General features: G+C 37.5%; 1 protein-coding gene across 9 annotated transcripts in view; it reads right to left on the reverse strand.

The window, feature by feature from the left end:
- Window positions 1–18,322, reverse strand: part of SLC9A9 (solute carrier family 9 member A9) — a 236,140-nt gene that overhangs the window by 33,116 nt on the left and 184,702 nt on the right. For 2 of the 9 annotated variants that reach the window (XM_080605354.1, XM_080605356.1), the window contains one exon: window positions 17,331–18,321. The exons of the other annotated variants lie outside the window; for them this stretch is intronic. In XM_080605354.1, coding sequence (XP_080461480.1) covers window positions 18,317–18,321 — 5 coding nt within the window. In that variant the 3' untranslated portion in view covers window positions 17,331–18,316. Of the gene's footprint in view, window positions 1–17,330; window position 18,322 lie in introns of those variants that run through there. 9 annotated transcript variants of the gene reach the window in all.

The following is an 18,322-nucleotide window of genomic DNA, read 5'->3' on the forward strand; positions in this document are numbered from 1 at the left end:
GAAAAAATAACTGTTACCGGAATGTTTTTCAGTAAATTAAAGCAGGGTGATAAACTCAATCTGTTCTAAAAGGAAAAAAAAAACATGTTTTAACAGCAACTAACCAGTAGAAAACATTCCTAAGGGAAGTAATAAACTTTCAACTGCTGATTTTCTTCTGATCAGAAATGGATATGTTCCTGGTACCTGTAATACTTGAGCTGGTTCCTGGGATCAGTACAGGATGAAATTTGTGATGTCTAAGAGGTCAGACTGGATAATGTAAAGACCCCTTGTGGACTAAAATTTGTGCTTTACGAATTTAATTACTTAACACTTCAGAAGTTCTTTGACACTAGAAAAATCATAAAGGGGTTGCTTCAGTGAATTCTTTCTGGAAAGATAGTTGGCTTAGTATCAGAGAAATATTTAATCTTTAAGCACTTTATTTTATTTTATTTTTTTTTATATTTTCTTCCTCTCTTATGTGCCTAGTTGTCCCAAATCATGTCTGTGTGACTCCACTTGCTAATCCTTGTCTTTCTAGCTTCCTAGCTCTGCTTCATTTAGCTTGGTAACATTCTGTGCAAGCACATCATCTAAGCTCCTCTTTGTTCTCTACCAGTGGAATAAATATTTCATCATCGTTGTGTGTGAACCTGTAGGTCTTGAATGAGCTTGACAAATTTGTATTTTCTTTGTACTCAGTTATAATCATTGACGTGAAGTTTGTCAACAACATAATGCAGGGGATGCTTATCTCATTTGGCATCTTGAGGACTCTGTGTAAGAGAATTAGATTTAAAATCATTTTTTTTAACTTCTGCTTCCAACATATATGAAAGCAATTACAGGAGTGAACTATTCTCTCATGTGATCTGGAGATATTTTTTTACAGTATCTAATATCTCATGGATGTTGACATCACTTCAAAGCAGTGTCCAGCTCTGCAGAACTGTTATTAATATGCTGTGGCAAGATACTTGTGGTGCATAGGGAAAGCACTGTCCCAGTCAGCACGCGATTAGTGATGGGCAACTTTAAGAGAGTCAAATGTTTTTGCTGCAGTTGTCACAAACAATAGATGTCCCAGACAAACGATGCCTTCAGTGCTGTCACAGAAGCTGACTTAAAGCTATGTGTTAACTAGAATCATTCTTCAGGAGCATCGTGATGCCAAATGCCTGATGCTAAACAATATCAGAATTACTAGGTTGTTGTAGTATCTATAATCCTGGCTTTGTGCATGGCCCTGTATCACTGCCCTGTATCACTCTGCCTAGCTTGGACAATCCTCTCTCCATTCAACGTCATTCTTCAGTTCTGTGCTACCCAGTCCTGAGAGAGAGCAGCTGGGAGTATGTGGGCCAAGGAAAACAGGGGCAAAGAAGGAAGGGAGCTGTGTTGGGGCTGGGTGTTCCCAGTGCCTCTGCCCACGGCAGTCGATCTCCCAGGGGATCTGCTGGGGGGTTGGTGAGATGTAAGAGAAATACTAGGTATGGTTTGCAGAAAACAGATCAGCTCCTCTTCCAGAAGGCTTAACAGTATGGCAGTAGTGGGTAGGAGAGTGGTGCCTTGTTGGTGTCAGTATCATGACAGAGCTAAACGAGGCTTTCTCTCCTTTAGTTTCACTTCAGTCAAAGGAACACCTAAGGAGACAATTTCCCTTCATCCATCCCTGTTGGGTCATTGGCATTGGTATGATCCAAGACCTATGACACCTTTATTACAAATATTTTTTTGCCTGCATTGCTAATAATCTTCTACCTTATCACCATTAGAACAGCTCCCTCTGCTGCTTTAGCCCCCCCACCCTGATTACAGGCAGTAGATGTCTTTACTCCTTAATTATTTTTTTTGTACTTGAGTGTGACACTCTGAATTCTGGCATAGCATTTCTTGCCTATTGCACATTGAGAGAAGTTCTTTTTGATCAGACTACAATTCTTGTGAGATACCAAGTTAACGTTTATAATAGAGATATAGTTGATTTCTCAGATGGAAATGTTTCTCTTTTTAGATGCCTAACACTTCAATGAAGAGTCAGAATTTTCCAAGAACGTTTTTATTCAGTTGAAAGTTTCTTCTTCTGTTGAAAACAGTTTTGAGGGAAAATATTTGACCACCACAGTTAAGGTCCAACTGTACATATGTATGTACAGCTTTGTATGACCTAGGGTAGCCATCAAGGACATAGGACTGTAAGTATTTTGGGTTGAGGGATGGATATGTTAGTCTGACCTCAGTACTAAGTGAAGTCCTTGAACAGTGAAAGAAAAGGGTGATCAAGGACTTGAAGTTATATGGAAAAATGGATAAAATGCCATGTGCTTCAACAAAAGCAAATTGTGTCAGGCTAGACTGGTATCTTTCTTTGATAAGATAACTGATTTGCTAGACAAGGTCAAAATAACAGATCAAATATCTACGTAGGTTTAAGCAAAACATATGAGGTACGGTGTCTCATGGGGAAAAGATTATTTGAGAGGCAAAAGGGAATAGTATATATTAGAAGACAGGTAAGAAATTGATTTCCCATTTAGCCAGCTTGTGTCACCTTACAAAAGGCATCCAAGAATGGAGAGAGACTGTGAGAGGTGTGTCTCAGCCCTCAGTCTTGGGAATAGTTCTGTTAAACTGAAGTGAGGCTAACGCATGAAGCAGTGTTCATGAGCAGACTTCATAAACAGGTGCAAGCAAGGATGGTATCACCAGTGCTGAGGAGGATTAGATTCTTCTGCTTGAGCAAAGAGATGATCCTGAAGAGAGCAGGAATAGGGAAGAAATTTAATAGAATAAAATACAATCAAGTACCTAGTGGCAAGTAAAATGAGAAAACACTGCACAAAGGTCTTGGTTAATACATTTTCCTCCTTAGCTAGCAAGTCCATAGCCAATAACACCACCTCTAAGGCAAGAAAAGCTCCTTAGTAGCTGGAGATCAAAAGCAGTGTGGCTCTGAGTGTCTGTAAACAACTTTCTCAAGAATTGCTTACCTAAATTACTTAGGTACAGTGACATTTGTCACACCTTAAGAACAGCTTTTCAGGATGTTTTCTGTAATTCCTAGATTTGGATATGTGAAGATACTACTTCAATAACATGAATTTAAGTTTGTTTCTAACCCTGTAGAAGTGTGTGCAAACACTCACAAATTCTCTTTACAGGGGAACTATGAAGCATTAGAGTGGAAAAATGAAATTCATTTGTTCCATTAGGCTTGTGACTCATTTTTAAAAGCAAAACTGTGTAAAAGAAAAAAGCATCAGTTTGTGTCTAAAAATTTTTGATAACGTCTTCATATATTTCAAGTTTGATTCTTGCTTAAATGTTTGGCTTAAATCTTATTTTATTCCAACAAATTTGCGAAGTGTTTAATTACTGGCTGTTCTTTGCATACTTTCCACTGAAAGCTATTCTCTTGAGAGATGATCACGCTTTGCACATATTTCAGTGCTTCACAAATATTACTTGAACTTTGCAGCATACGTGTCAAATATCATTTTAGTAATCCTGTTTTGTGGAATGATAAACTGAAAAATGTATTTAAAAATGCAAAAATGCTTTGACTGAGCTAGGATTCCTATCTCTTCAATTCAAAGGTACCATATTTTTGTAATTTGCTCTATTTCTGTGAATTTATTAATGAAACCCTCCCTTCTTCTGATTTAAATCATCTGTAAAATAACTTTGAAAAGATATTCCATTTGAAAAGCAGACTTTTGTATCTATAGTTCAAACTGTTGAAGTAGACAGATTTTCCAAAGAACGTGGCAGTTCTTACTGAGTGTTGTTGCCTCTAATGTTAATGATTTTTAATTCACACTGACTGTCCAACAAATTAGATTTTTAAAGGGTTACATTTTAAAACCTTGATATTGTTTATTTGGTGTTGAGACTGAAAGAAACTTGAAACTGAAATAAATGAAAATCAGAAAATAAAATATGGTGACTTTTATAAAACTTTATTACTTTATTAATAGTGTGATTTAGTCCTAGATTGAATGCCAGCTATTGAAACAGTCATCAGTTATGTCGATTTACAAAGTAGACAGAAGTAAAACAAGGCAGACAGTGTAACCTTCTGGCAGTCTTAATGTGAGACGATATTTGACATGAAAATGCATTTAGATGACAAATTTTATGCAGTGTAATGGTTTGCATCTGTTAATCTGCAATATTACCTTCGACCTAAATAAAAGTAAATTTCTGGTTTATTTATCTCTCATTACTCTACTCTTTAAATTTAGTTTACTCTTGCTTTTGTGATCATAGCTCTCAAATAGATTAATCCTAAACCAATTTACTGAGAAGATGGTAAGAGGTAATTTCTATTAAAACATCTGAAAAATGTTATTGGCACACATGATTGTTATTTGATCAGATCCTTTTCATGAGGTGAAGTCTGACAGCAAGATAAGCTGCATGTCATTTAAAGATAAGTAATAAAAAAAATCCACCCTCCTTTTGTGTGGTCTTGTATTTTTTTGTGTGGTGGTATAAATGGAACATCACTACAAGTTTGAAATTACAAGAAGTAGATAGTTACCTAAAAGGAAAGGATGGAAAAAGAATCATAGTGCAATTTCAACTCTAGTTTGTCATAATTATTTAGTTTGGCTTCCTTATTGTAAGAGTTCATCCATTGTGGGCATTGAGCCCATGGTACAAATGGCACTTGGATACCTACGCTATTATTTTCCTATTTCATAAAGTGTGTTAAACAGGTCGCGTGCACATGCTGAGGAATGTGGTTTGATACAAAATCTGTCTTGGGCAATTGTAAACAAAATTATTCTGAACCTTCAGCTAAAGCTAGGCACCTAGCTCTGAATCTTTTGGCCTGTGTTATAACTTGCTTCCTAGTATCTGTGTTCATGTGTGTATGCAGTGGACTAAAAGCATCATCTTAGCAGAGCAATAAAAACAGGAACCAGAGGTTCAATGTATTATGTAGCATTAGGGTTACTCTAGAAGTTATCCTTCTGGACTGTTCTTTTTTTTTTTTTCCTCTGTTCCATAGGAATGGGGGTCTGCAGTATGTGAAGTTTACAGGATTCCACAATTTTTTTTGTGGATCGTGAAAATGATTTACTAATCTTAATGTGAATTTATGTATATACTACCTAGGTTTTATACGGCATTTTTCTTTCAAACAGCATTTTTCTTCCAAATATCTGAACATTATTAACTGATGTTTGTTGTAGTGTTGTATACAAGCTACTGTTTTTGGACCTACCAGAAATTGTGAGATTTTTCAACTTTTGCCAATTTGCTTGTGTCCTAAGGAACAAAGTCCTCAGTTGTTATAACCTGTTTGATTTTCATTATTGTCCTCTTTTACTTGCTGACTCCTGAATTATTTAATGCAAGTTTATTTAGGTTAATGGTGTTACTGCAGGTGAATAGACACAAATCATTACACACAGCATATGAATTTACCATCTAAACATATTTTCATTTCAACGACTCTCAGATTAACCACCAAGGTGCTGAACTGCCAACCTTACTTTACCTTTATCTGTTTTATAAATACTTTTACTTTTTGCTCAAATGAGGGTTGTGTTTTATTTTCTATGTAGCAAATAATTCTACTTTTCCTACCAGGAGAAAGATGAAAGGAAATATGAACCTTTAATCATCAATTGTAAATGATAAATTCCAGACAAGTACTTTTAAAAAGAATTTGAAATGAAAGGGCTGACCCTTAAAATTCCAACTTCTTGCAGCCAAGTTGATGTTTGGTGACACTGTCTAACAGGAGGATGAATTGTTTTTCCTCCAAAAAGCAATTGTAGCATATGCTTAATGATTGTAACTTGGTGTTTTTTTTTTCTTTTTTAACCAACTATACTAATAAGGTAAGAATAGTAATACTGGAATGATATGAGAAACTATTTGTATTAACTTATTTAAACTACTGGAGGCAATTGGAATAGTATGACCCCAACAATAAGAAACCTGATATTATTTTGGCAAACAGTTTAGCAAACCAACATGATTTCCAAGGTTACAGGCAAGTCCGTCACATTGAAAAGAATACTCAGTGTGTTACTTTACATGGTTCACAAGGTAGTGAAGTGTGTTGGAAAGTATATGACACAAGAAACTAAAAGGCCTACAATCTTCCTAGTCTTCAGTGTTTGTGATGTTTGACAGGCCACTTAACTTGCCATGATTCCTCCCTCCCTCTTTATCTTGTTTGTCTTTTAAATTAGTGGTAAAGACAGTCCTGTCATCTCAACAAGCACTTAGAAATGTACGTGTAAAAAATTTGTCATGCAGTTCATAGGTATCCTTCCTCAGAGGTATCTGCAGAGAGGTTGAGAACTGAACTGGGGGGGGCAAAGTGAGGTGCTCTGCCTAACACACTTGATCCCCATCAGAGCATGGTGAAGTGGTGGAGTACTGCCACAACCCTGTGCTGACCTTTGCTGTGCTCGTGAATTGCATTTACTATAAAAGTGTTCAGAAGTTAGATTCTCACTCTGTAATTCCCTTCTTGCTTTTGTTATTTCTAGGCATTTCTCTTGTAGTAGCAGGCTGATTGTCATTTACTGTGAAGTGTCCTGATGGGGTGAGAGAGGTGCCTGAGCAGTGCATGTTTTCACTCCCGTCATGCTGGGACAGTCTGTGAGGTGTTCTGTGAATCTCGTCAGGTCAGCATATCCAAAGGTGGTGCTGACATAGGAAGTGGAAAAGTTTAATAGCAAACTGCTATTTTGACCTCACAGTTTTGGCAATGAAACTCTTCTTGCAACATTATCTTGAGAAGCAAAGTTTTTTTTTTTTTTTCTGAAAGAAAAGATGACAGCATGTTCCTTTACAGCTGCAGTAACATCTGAATGGATGAATGGATGAGTTGGGCTCCTGTGGTTGTTTATGGATGAGACAGAACTCTTGAGCAGACCTAGCAGAGTTTTGGGATGACGTGTCAGGTAGTTTTTTTGTCTGCATCTCAGCAATGCTGCTTAGGAAACTAAGACAATTAATTCATGGTCTTTAGCTAGGCCCTGCTGAACAGCATCATCTTAAAGTTCTGCCCAGAGCATCGCAAATCTCCAGAAAATGCTTAGTGGTTTCCTTGAGGAATTTGGGCAGCAGGTCCAACTCCCAGTTAGTATTTGCGACTCTGCTGTATGAAGTCACTTTGTTTTAATCTTCGGCATGGTCTTTACCTGCAGTATGGTTTTTAGTTAGTATAGTGGTAGGTCCGTGTGTGCGTGTGTGTCTGAGAAACTGTAAAGATTAACATTGGGCGATGGCCTAACAAGGGATGAAGAATTCAAATGTACAGTACTTATATTAATATTTTGATTCTTTTATTGGTGGTATAGTGATACCTAAAAGCACCCCACTCAGACTAGACAATATATTGTAATCTAAATAATATATTATAAAACACTTGATCAGATGAAACATTGTTTCAAGGAATTTAAGTACACAATGGTGGAAAATAAGCTCTTGCGCTCATTAAAATTGTGAGTAAGCTTTACTTCATGGCACTCCTGTGGCAATAGGAAAACAGCTAAATTACTTGAACTCATAAATATTCTGATTTTGAATGCTTTTTCAATAACCAAGGGACGATTTTAGGAAATATTTGTGATTCACTTTCCTCTCTCCTCCAGTTCTGAACCAGTCCTGATGATCTGTCTCACAAATGCTAAGATAAATGATTTTACATGTGCATTTGGGAACACATCATAGAAATTAATGGGAGCATGGTGATTGGGAGGTAGTAAAAAGGGATAACAAATAGTGTAATCAGATGAATTTTGTGTCTAGGTGTCTCTTAGGCAAACTAGATTGGGGGGGGGGACGTTTACCAGCTTAGTCTCCCTGTATTCGTTCACTTCTGATGTTTGGATGGAGAACTGGGAGGTGACTAAAGCCCTACAGTGGGAAGGTCAGAGAAAAGTGATGTGCACTGACACTGAAATGGGAACAAGAGCCATCTGAGGAGAAAAAGTGGGCCTTGTTGAAAAAACATTGCGCACCATGATACAAATTGTGTACTGCATGCACAAGGGACTGACTGACAATAGCAAGACTGTCTAACTTTTGAAGCTGTAACACTGCAACTTTAAAAGGAGAGTGAAGCATTTCAGTGTGCTGCTGGTGTTAAGAGAGATCCTGCTGAGGGGCTGCTGACGTATCCCCCAGTTTTCAGGCTTGGCAACAATTAGTCATGCTAAATCCCAGGGGTGTTCATGTGCATAGTCTGCTCTCCTTTTTTTCTGTCCTGCTAGGACTCCTCCTTTTCTGTTTCCCCAGATTTTATCTGATTGACATCATTTTCATGGATTTACCCCACCCTGTCATTTGTCTCTCTATGGAGTAGGAGCTCTCCTGCCTCTGCTTGGTGAAGCATCCTAGCTCACATTATCAATCTGTTAAATTTTCCAGAAAGCACATTCTTTGTGTCTGTCTCTTACACTTGCATAGAGTTTCCTTAGAAAAGTGCTCAAGACTTAAACTCTAAATACGTAAAGTTCCTTAAAATATCTTCTTAAAGCTTACTGCTATGTCACAGGCAGCCATCCTACGCTCTCCAGAATCAAATATCTTTCTATTCCTAAATGCCCAAACAAGATGCAATAATTGTTAGTTATCAATCTTCCAATACCACAGCCTATTCTCTTATCAGATACTGTTTGGTAATTTTCTTCTACGTTTCCCAAAGCATTAGGCTGAATCTCTGTGCATTTCACCCTGTGAAAGGTGAAGGGTGCTGGGATAAGGAGAAGGTGTTAAACTGAGACCGGGAACTAGTGAGGTTTGTCAGCTGTTCTTAAGTCCTGTAGCAGAGGTGAAGCAATTACTGCCCTGTAATTCATGAAGAAAGATTCCTACCCAATATACACAGCTGCTTTTCCTGGGTTTTGCAGGTTATTGGTTGCTTCCCCTCTACCTGTCCTAGTTCCCAGGAGATGTCAGAATAACATAATGTTCAGGTATCTTTCCCCAGCCTAACAGCTACTATTAGTAATTCATAATACTGTTAGCAAGGATTGCCAAAGAATGTTTTTTTTTTATTTTTTTGTTTAGAAGTACACTATAAATCTAAGCCATGAGCAAAACATAATGAAAACCATATGGGGAAAGAACAAAATAAAGCATAAAGGTTTCATTAAGAGATGGTAGGAAGTTAATTTGTAGAAAACATAAAATCAAGTGCAATTGTGAAGCACAGAAAAAGGACTCAACACACTAAACCCACTGTTCTTTCCTCATAGTGGGTGTGACAGAGCTTACTAAGAGCAGTATTTATTTTTATTTAATCTGTGCTTTTCCACATAAAATAACATGAAATCTAATTTTTGTCTAACTCTTGATCCTCACAGTATTAGAGAACTCATAAAACAAAAATAAAACTTTCTCTTTGCAAGTTGTTTCATGTCCCTTCTGTTGTATATTTGATGTATGTAGGTTTTTATGTTTTGTGGAGTTTTGCTTTAAATTGCTTGAAACACAAGAGCAGTATAAGCCCAATCCAACATGACTTACTAGCACAGCACAGTCTCCCTATCCGGGAGGTCCTTGTGACTTATCAAAAAGACAGGACTCCAAAAACTGCAACTATCTGATTTGGACAGAATTTCAGCATCCCTCCCCTTTTTGCATTTCTGAGTAAATAAAGCATCTTGCAAAAATAAGTAAGCCAAGAGCCTGTACCTGTAAGTGGCAGTGTGATAACACATCACCACAGCCACTGCAGCACTCCCTCCGGAGGCTGTGTGCTGGTGCTGGGTGTGCCTGAGTGGTGCCCAGCAGACAAGAGGCCCAGGCAGCTGACTGGCAGTGCCCAAGAACAGAAGCTGGATTATTAACACAGACTGCTCCCACAGCCGCTGCAAAGGGAGAATACCGTAGTGCTGTGGGCTAAGCTCTACCCCACTGTTGGGAGCACTGCTGCCTGTTTGGATGTACTGGGCCTCTGTTCTGGTGGGTGGTGGGAGCCACAAACACATCAAAAAGGATGACTTGTGCAGCCTTCCTGAGTGTCAGAAATGAAGATCTGAACATATTGAAAGCAATGTACTTGTGGCAATGTTTTAGTTGGCAACTGGTTTGAGGAAACAATTTTTCTTATGTGAAAAAATGACTGGTTGCATTCCTAGCTCCTTTACACCTCCTTCAGTGGCTATAAGTACTTCCAGAATGTGAAACAAATCTCTGTGGGAACCTATTTTTAAAACTTTGGCAGTAAATCTGGCAACTTGGGGTGATGGTAGGATGACAAGCATGATATATTTTTATATCAGAGTTTAGTCATAAATTTATTTTATGAAACATGATAAAATTTTTAAGTGCTGGGTTCTAAGGACTCACCCCTTGTCATACTCAGAAAATGTTAGCAATGTCTTTTTGTAGCTACAGTAAGGTTAATGTGCAGTATGTATATTTTTGGGAAGCAAGCAAATATGACTATAGTTAGCATCAGATTAATTCTCAAACAAGGTGACAGAAAAACAAATTTCTAGCCTTCACATCTGATCCTTGATTAAAGCATTATTGCCACCATACAGACAATTACACCCCACCTAATGTTGCCAGTTATGCTGCCAGCGATCCCAGTTTTACAGACAACTAGACGTGTCCTCAGAGAAGCTCATCCTGACAGAGATACTCTCCTGGATATGACATGTAATTGCAAGTAATTCCTTTGATGTAATGGAACTGAAGTAACTTGTACAAATTAGGAATTTGTCCTACAAATTTTTATTTGGAAATCTCTTAATCTATTTTTAAAATACTCTTTCAGATTAAGGCAAATGTTACTACTAATAATCTAAACTTTTTTTTTTTAAAGTGATAAAACTTTCAGTAAGAAACATTTCTTAAAAATTCTTTAATGCAGATTTTTAAACATTTTTGCAAATTTCTGGTAGCAAAGAGTCACACGGTAATATATTTAAGTTGCTACTTATAGGTAGCACTTAGGGCTTAGTGGTGCCCCTGTAAAATGTGTTTAAAAAAAGGTGGCCAAATTCTGCTGGCACAACTGCACAGTGCTACTAGGAAGTCTACTGTGATTTTCAGTTCAGCATATATAAGGAGAAAAAATAGAAGGTGAAATCTGCTGTGCAGGTATCAGGAGAATTTTCTCCCAACTGACATAGTCTGGTCAAAGTTCAGTCGGGACATGGACTACCAATGCAGGTTGCTTTTTGAAGATGTATTTCAAGTCAGCATGTAAAAACTCAAAAAAAAAAAAAAAAAAAGAAGTCAAAAGCAGTGGTTATTTAGTAGAGCAGAGTAACTGCATGTTCTTCAAATGATTTTTATAAAATGCTGTTCTTTTCTTTCCTGTTCTTATCTAGGTTAGCACTCAGACTTGCAATCCCCATCTCATTCTTTACTATGGCTATTCTTTTTGCTTCCAGCTGTGTTAACAACTTATTACACTTGGCTGTGTTTTAGCAACACCTCTTCATAGCACTCAAAATACTCAGCACTCAAGGATGACACTGTAAAGGGAGGATAATGTATTTGAAAACCATGTTAGCTTTGTAGCCACCCCACACTGCAGAGTGATTCATTGTAACCCAAATTTCCTGCGTGAGTTCCATGTAAGCTTTTGTGTTTTCTATTTGGTATTAGAATGCTCTTAATATATTTTTTTTTGTCATCTTCTCCCTTTGTGCATTATCTTCTGATAAAAATCTCCCATTTTTGCTGGGGACAATTTCAGGCAGGAGGAGTCTTGGAGACTAATTTTAAATGAAGTTTTGATGAAAGCATGGCATGGCTGGTGGATATTCAAATTCTCCAAGGAGGACAAAGATCTCTGGTCTCAAGGTGTTTTACTATTACTAACAGGATTATACTCTGAATATTAGTTTCATGCCAGTTTGTATAAATAAAGGAAAAATTATGTTGAGTACATTCATTATTATTGCTGCATGTTCTTAATAAGTATTGGCACCTTCACTAATAGCTACTTGCATATGCACAAATGTAGAACACATTTTGGTTATTAAAAATGCATTTTTGAAAGCACCTCATTTTGTAGTAATTTCTACTGCCAATGGCAGCAACTGTATTTGTCTCCTATAGATGCATACAGGTGTGCAGTCTTTAGTCTATTGGAATAAAAATCTGTTTGTATCCATCTTCGAGAGAAAGTGAGGGTAAATAAACTATTGGAGACAATGGATAGTACCAGGATGCTTTTGTTACACAGAATGGTATTCTTTTTTTTTTTATAAAAAAAAGCTTAAGTCCTTGAAGTTTGGATTTTTTTTTTAATGCAGTAAACTTTTCTTATTTGCAACAAACATGACCAAATGTCATCTAGTCTCAAAAGCCTTCAAAAACATTCTCAATCTGGGTATTTAAATGTCGTTTATATGATTAAAGGATTAATGAACTGGCTTTGTCTGTAGATACAGAAAAACTACAAAAAGATTACTGAAAGCACAGGAATATTCTCAGATTTTGATTTTAAGGACTTAATTGATATAACTATTCATATATTAAAAAAACGTTTGTAACAACAGAAGTAAGAAATCCAGTTCATCTCAAAAAAGTTCATTTCAAAATCAGACTTTTGGAGTCCTGTTCATATTGTAGTTTGTAACGAAGGCATAGTATGCTGATGGGTGTTTGAATACACAAAATGCCCATTAGCCTACTTGTACATGTGCACAGATTAATGTATTCATACCAGGAGCCAGTGCAAAACACAGATGGGAACTTTTTGAAAAATTGATTTGTTCATGAAGTTAATTTATTCTGTTTGTTATTAAATTTTGGCATCTCTCCAAAGAGCAACCAGAGTGCTCATTGCTGTTTTGCTACATAATTCATTAGGTCAGGGCACGGTTACATTCAGAGCTGTACCACTGAAACTTAAGTAATTCATTCATAAATTCTGTTAAGTGTCTTGTGAACTGCAGGTGTCCACTCAGTTTTGCACTACTTCAAATAAGTTTTAAAATATCACTGTTGGTCCAGTATAACTTTGAATGAAGACTGGGTATAAATTCTCCACCCTGCTTAACTGGGTGATGCTGAGAGAAAGGGAAGAGATTTTTCTTTGTAATGCCAACAGACCCACAGTAGGATAAAACAAGCTGTCAGCTGAAAAGAGTTAGCAAGCTTATGCAACACAGCCCTCCAAAGGTGGATTGCTTCCCTTTCTCATATCCTGTCTAGCCAGTGTGGTTGGGCAGGCATTTCTGTTCTGAGACAGGAGCACCCTGTGCCACTGCGGGGGCTGGAAGTGTCTCTGAGAACAGAAAAGGAAGTATCTTGTCTTTGTGATCAGCTGTAGTGTGAGATACACTCCAGGATGGAGGCTCCAGCAGTTAGCGTGCTTTGTTTTCTCACTGGTGGAAATACAAACACTCAGGGCAGAAATTTAGCTACCAGAAAATGTAGGTGTTTCCGGGTTCACAAATGGAGAGCACCATGTCTCCCATTTAGGTTGATAAGCATCAGTATATGTAAAAGCTTGGAAGCTTCTAACTTGTTTTGGATGCTTTTGGGGGAATGACAGGACTCCCTGTTATGGTGCTTTTCATGCTCTTATACCTTCAGTTAAATATACTGCAAGCATGTCCTTGAATTCAATGGTTTTGTTTCTTTGGGTTTATCCTATAAATTAAGTTATAGCTATTATATGAAAAAAAAATTAGTCTTAAATACACCAGGAGTGTAATATATATTTCAGTTGAGCTCAGCACTGCAAGCCATTTGAGGAAACTGTTTACCCTGAGAAACACAATAATAGAAGGAGTAATTCATGTGAGACATCTATGCAAATCAAGTCAGCATATACAGAAAGGAACAGGTAATTGATATCTTTGGGTGACAGACTGAAGAGGAAATAGAAAGGTGAGAAATAGTGTACTAAATCAAAGAGTTATTGTTAGAATTAGCAGCTCTTCTCAGGACGTCTGCCTGCAAAGTTGAAATTTATGGAATTCCATTTACACTAGTTAGCCAAGAAAAGTATTTACTCAAAAAAATAAAAAGCCGGATATTCTTTTACTTGGGGTTGTTCCTCTCTGCTTTCAAATGCTGTGCAGTCTAGTGCACTGCGTTTCTGGGCTTACATGCTTATCCAGAAGATTATTGTCTGGTCATGCTAAGGATTTCCTGTACTGAAAAACCCGGGGTGTGTGGCAGAGAATTTTCTAATTACAGTGGACCCTTTTCCAGTGTGTGTATATACACACCTTTGTACACAATAAGTATGCATACGTTATAACTATTTCTTTTGTACTCCAGATACACAGCCTCTGTATTTGGAGCTGGACACAAAAAAAAAAAAAGAGGCTGGTAGAGTCAGCAAGAAAGGTGTTCACAGCAAACATGCGTAGGAAGGAAAGCTAAACGAGTATTTTGAAAAAAAATCAACTTAAAAATCAACCTAACTGATTAGGTTTTGACAACATTAAGCAGTTTTTCTGTTGGACTGTTTTCGTGTGGTCTTAATGACATAAAGATCACAAAAGGCATGATTACTGTGCCCACTTACTTGTTATCTCATTAAATACGTGGAAGAGTGCTTTGCCAATTAATGCAAAAATTGTCAGATAAACCTGTTCTCCCCAGATATTCTATCTCCATAAGTCTTCTTTTCTTGGACCGTTCCTTTACCAACTAGATGTTGTCTGCCTCCTCTGATTAGGGCTCTGCTCCCTAGTAGCCACGGCTTTGGAAAGAGGACCTCGATAAGTAAATCAAGCTGCTGAGAAAGAAGGAAAGGAGACAGCTGGTACTGCAAGAAGCTCGGGGGGGGTACATGACACGACACACTATGCAGTGGCTAAGAGGCTAAGTTCCTTCCTCAGTTACTCTCTTACACTTAGATTCATATAATATTCCTCATTTCACTGCTAAGATTGAGTTTAAGGGAATTTCTGTGCATTATCAGGTCCCCATTCTGGTTACAAATGAAACAAATGTCCTGTGATCACCACCCTTCCCTTGGATCTGTTCTTTTCCCTTTTTATAGCTGCTGCTACAGGTATTTTTCTTTTCCAGCCATGACTCACCTTTTAATACATAGGTAATAACTCATCTCCTCATTTTCAAATTGAGTGTTACATTCAGAATTCTGCATTTAATATATTACATCGTAATTCAATATCAGTAACAGCTGACTTAACGTTATTTCATTTTTCTTTGTATGTAAACCTGTAAATACTTTAAAAATATCTACAGTGTCTGACCTCTGTGATTACTAAGCCTGAAATTTGGTTTTTAAGTTTTTGCTCTATGCTTTTCCATGTCAACAGAACATTAAGATTGGATTAGGTCTGTGAATTATATTGCAAAACTCTTGTATGGTACTGAATGCAGGTAGTTTTTGTGGATTGGTTATAATTTACTCTGGCTTTTAGAAAAGTGAGAACTGATGGCACTGCTTGATATCTGCCCAAAGAACAGCAGGAAGTATTCAAGTTTCTGCTCTTAAATCTAAACATACTCTTTAGTTGTGACCTGAAACATATTTACTTATCTATTACTCTACTGAAAGCAAACTCTGTGTTTGAGAAAAAAATTCTTAGTGCTGTTTGACACTTAGTGCTCTGCTCATACTATAATAAGATGTATTTTATCTCTCATTCTATCTTGGATTTATTATTAAGCATTGATTTTAGTATTAAGGGATGAATGGCTTGTGCATTAGCTGGTTTAAAATGATTATATATCATTATTCATTCAATATGTAATTTGATGTTTTTTGAGACACATTCTGGTTCTCCTATGAAGAGCACTGAAATACTTCTCATTAGAGGTATTCAGATAGTATAGTATATATCTACATCTTTGTAAAAAAAAAAAAAAAAGAGTTGTTAAAATGGAAAATGATTAGTCAATAAAATGTGGAATGACACTGCCTTCTGTTCTGAAGTTCATGAGATGCACGCCTTTTGCACCTATCAGAGTAACCTTCCTGCATAGAGTAATTCCTTCCTGCATAGCAGATACTGCAGCTATGGACATGCAGTTGGGGTATTGTGCCAGGACATAGTATTAAGAAGCTTGAAAGGAAAACAAGCTTGTCTTCAAGACGGTCATCTTAATCTGGTTGGTAAATGTACCTACACCAACATTGTTGGTGGCAGTTTGTCTCAAATTGGCAGAGGGTATTTTCTGCTTCACAGAAATATGTGAAATAAAGGTGCCCAAAGATGACATACCTCCCTATAGGAAACCTTGAAAATGATAAAGGAAACATCAAAATAAAAACAACCCCCAAACAAGCAAGAACAACAACTAAAAACCCACCAAAATGCCTTCTGAGGCATTCAGAGTGATACTCTGAAAAAATTCTTTTTTAAAACAAAACCAAACCAAACCTGACCCAACTGATCTTAGAAAATGCCTACTTAGTCTTAATTTAAGGTCACAGATGCGTGTTGGGCTGTTCTAATACTGAAGGGCAACATTTGAATCACAGTAAGAACTACACAGGAGTTTTGTCCAATTAGGTATTGATATTAATGAGTTTATTTTAGGTTTGTGGATTAGTTAAGGTATGGAAGAGACTGAGATTTGTGGCAGTATGTTTATGATGTTTGTATTTTCATTATAGAAACATTTGGAGGTCCTTGTGACAGTCTTGACTGCATTTTGCTAGTTGCTATGTATAGACAGAATAAGAAAGAGACAAAAGCATAGCCTAGATAGAGAAAAACCAAGAAAGCTAACCAAAGATTTTCTAGCAGTTTGTGGGGAGGGCAGTTGATGTAGTCTGAATGCCCTTAAGCACTCTGCTGGCCACATCATTTTCTTACGGTATGGATTTCTGACACTTCAAGTTCAGACTATCTGTTATCCTGGGCGATCTGGATACTCGTGAGCTCTCAGGTACGGACATGGGAGTAGCTACTTCCAGGGAGCCTGGTAAACACACTGTGGGACTTTATTGTACTTTGATTGTGGCAGCAAGTAAGGAGAATCCTCTGAAATTTGTCAAATTATTTTGGCCCTTACAGTGCTTACTAGAAGCTGAATTTTCTCAAAGCTACAGTCCATTTCCTTTATACCTGTCTCTTTCAACAAATACTGAAAGACATTATTGTAATTAATGTATTTCCATTATGGTCTGAAGCTGCCCCTGACAGCCCTCACTGTAAGTAGTGCAGCGTGAGTACGGCAGGCCCTGAACCTGCCATGGGTCCTGCCTGCAGCTCTTCTAACTCTGTGCTAAGTCAGAAAGGTGCACGTGAAGACTTCATCCAGCAGCAAGGAAGGCTACAACTGGATGATTTTATTGTGCTCAAAGTAGACAGCTGTGCATAGGGCTGGTATGACAGTGGAGAGTTGAGAGGGTCTGATCTTGCCCCGTGCTGCTTACCTGACCAAGGATTCTTGCTCTGCTGTGGATCATTTGTAGGCAATTATTATGACAGAAATAAGATTTATCAGTTAGCAGTTCTGTCAGGACTTTGGGTTGCACAAGGAATTAAATTTATTCCTTTTTGGCATTCGGCATGTTTTTAGCAGAGAATTATCAGTCTAGTTTTTTTTTAAAGACAGGATTCAAATATAGTAAAATGAGAGAAAATGTCATGAAATGCAGATTAAGAGGAGCGAAGCATAGGGCTGTGCCACATGGACTCTGGAATTTCTTCTAAGTCTAGGAATGTTATTTAAGAACCAGGGCTTGGATCTATTCAGTTCATTTATGAAGCTTCTATATGGCAGCCTGATATGTGAGATAAATCAGGTTCTCAAAGAGCAGCGTTCTGCATAGGCTTCAACCTTTTTTAAAAAGTTGTCAACTGGTAAAGGCCAAATGCAGTTAATATTCTTAGTCATCTGCACAATGCAACAAGGTGTGTTTCAGTCCCATTTCACCAGCTCTGGTACTCTAGAATCACTTTCCCCTAATCAGATTACTGCAGAGGTAAATGATGTCACCTGATAAGAGCTGAAGTGAGAGAAATGCACAGCACCTCTCAAGTAACCATATGCTCATCAGTGCTCATTTGGGTTTTCCAAGGATAGTCAAGGTTGGCACTCCAGCTGTAGAAACCAGTGAATCATTCCCCTCAGAAAACACATGCATCAGTTTCTCTCTTACAACGGAAAAAAGGTGAGAAGAGAAATGTAATAACAACCACTTGTGGAAAGGACAGAAGTTTAACGTGAGTTTTTAAATGGCATGTCAAATGGTTATGTCATTTTTAAGGAACCATTATATTTTTAGCTACTGTAAGGTGTTTCTTTGCATAATATTAAAACGTATTTCGTATTCGTTGTGCATAGCAGTAGAAAAATATGGATACTGTAATGCTGGCAAGCGTGTACATTTTGGAAAGGACAGATGCTATTAGAATTCATCTCAGTAGGAAGTCCACTGAAACCATCAGGC

Source organism: Anser brachyrhynchus (assembly GCF_964034855.1).
Source record: "Anser brachyrhynchus genome assembly, chromosome: 9".
In the NCBI taxonomy this organism is placed as follows: domain Eukaryota; kingdom Metazoa; phylum Chordata; class Aves; order Anseriformes; family Anatidae; genus Anser; species Anser brachyrhynchus.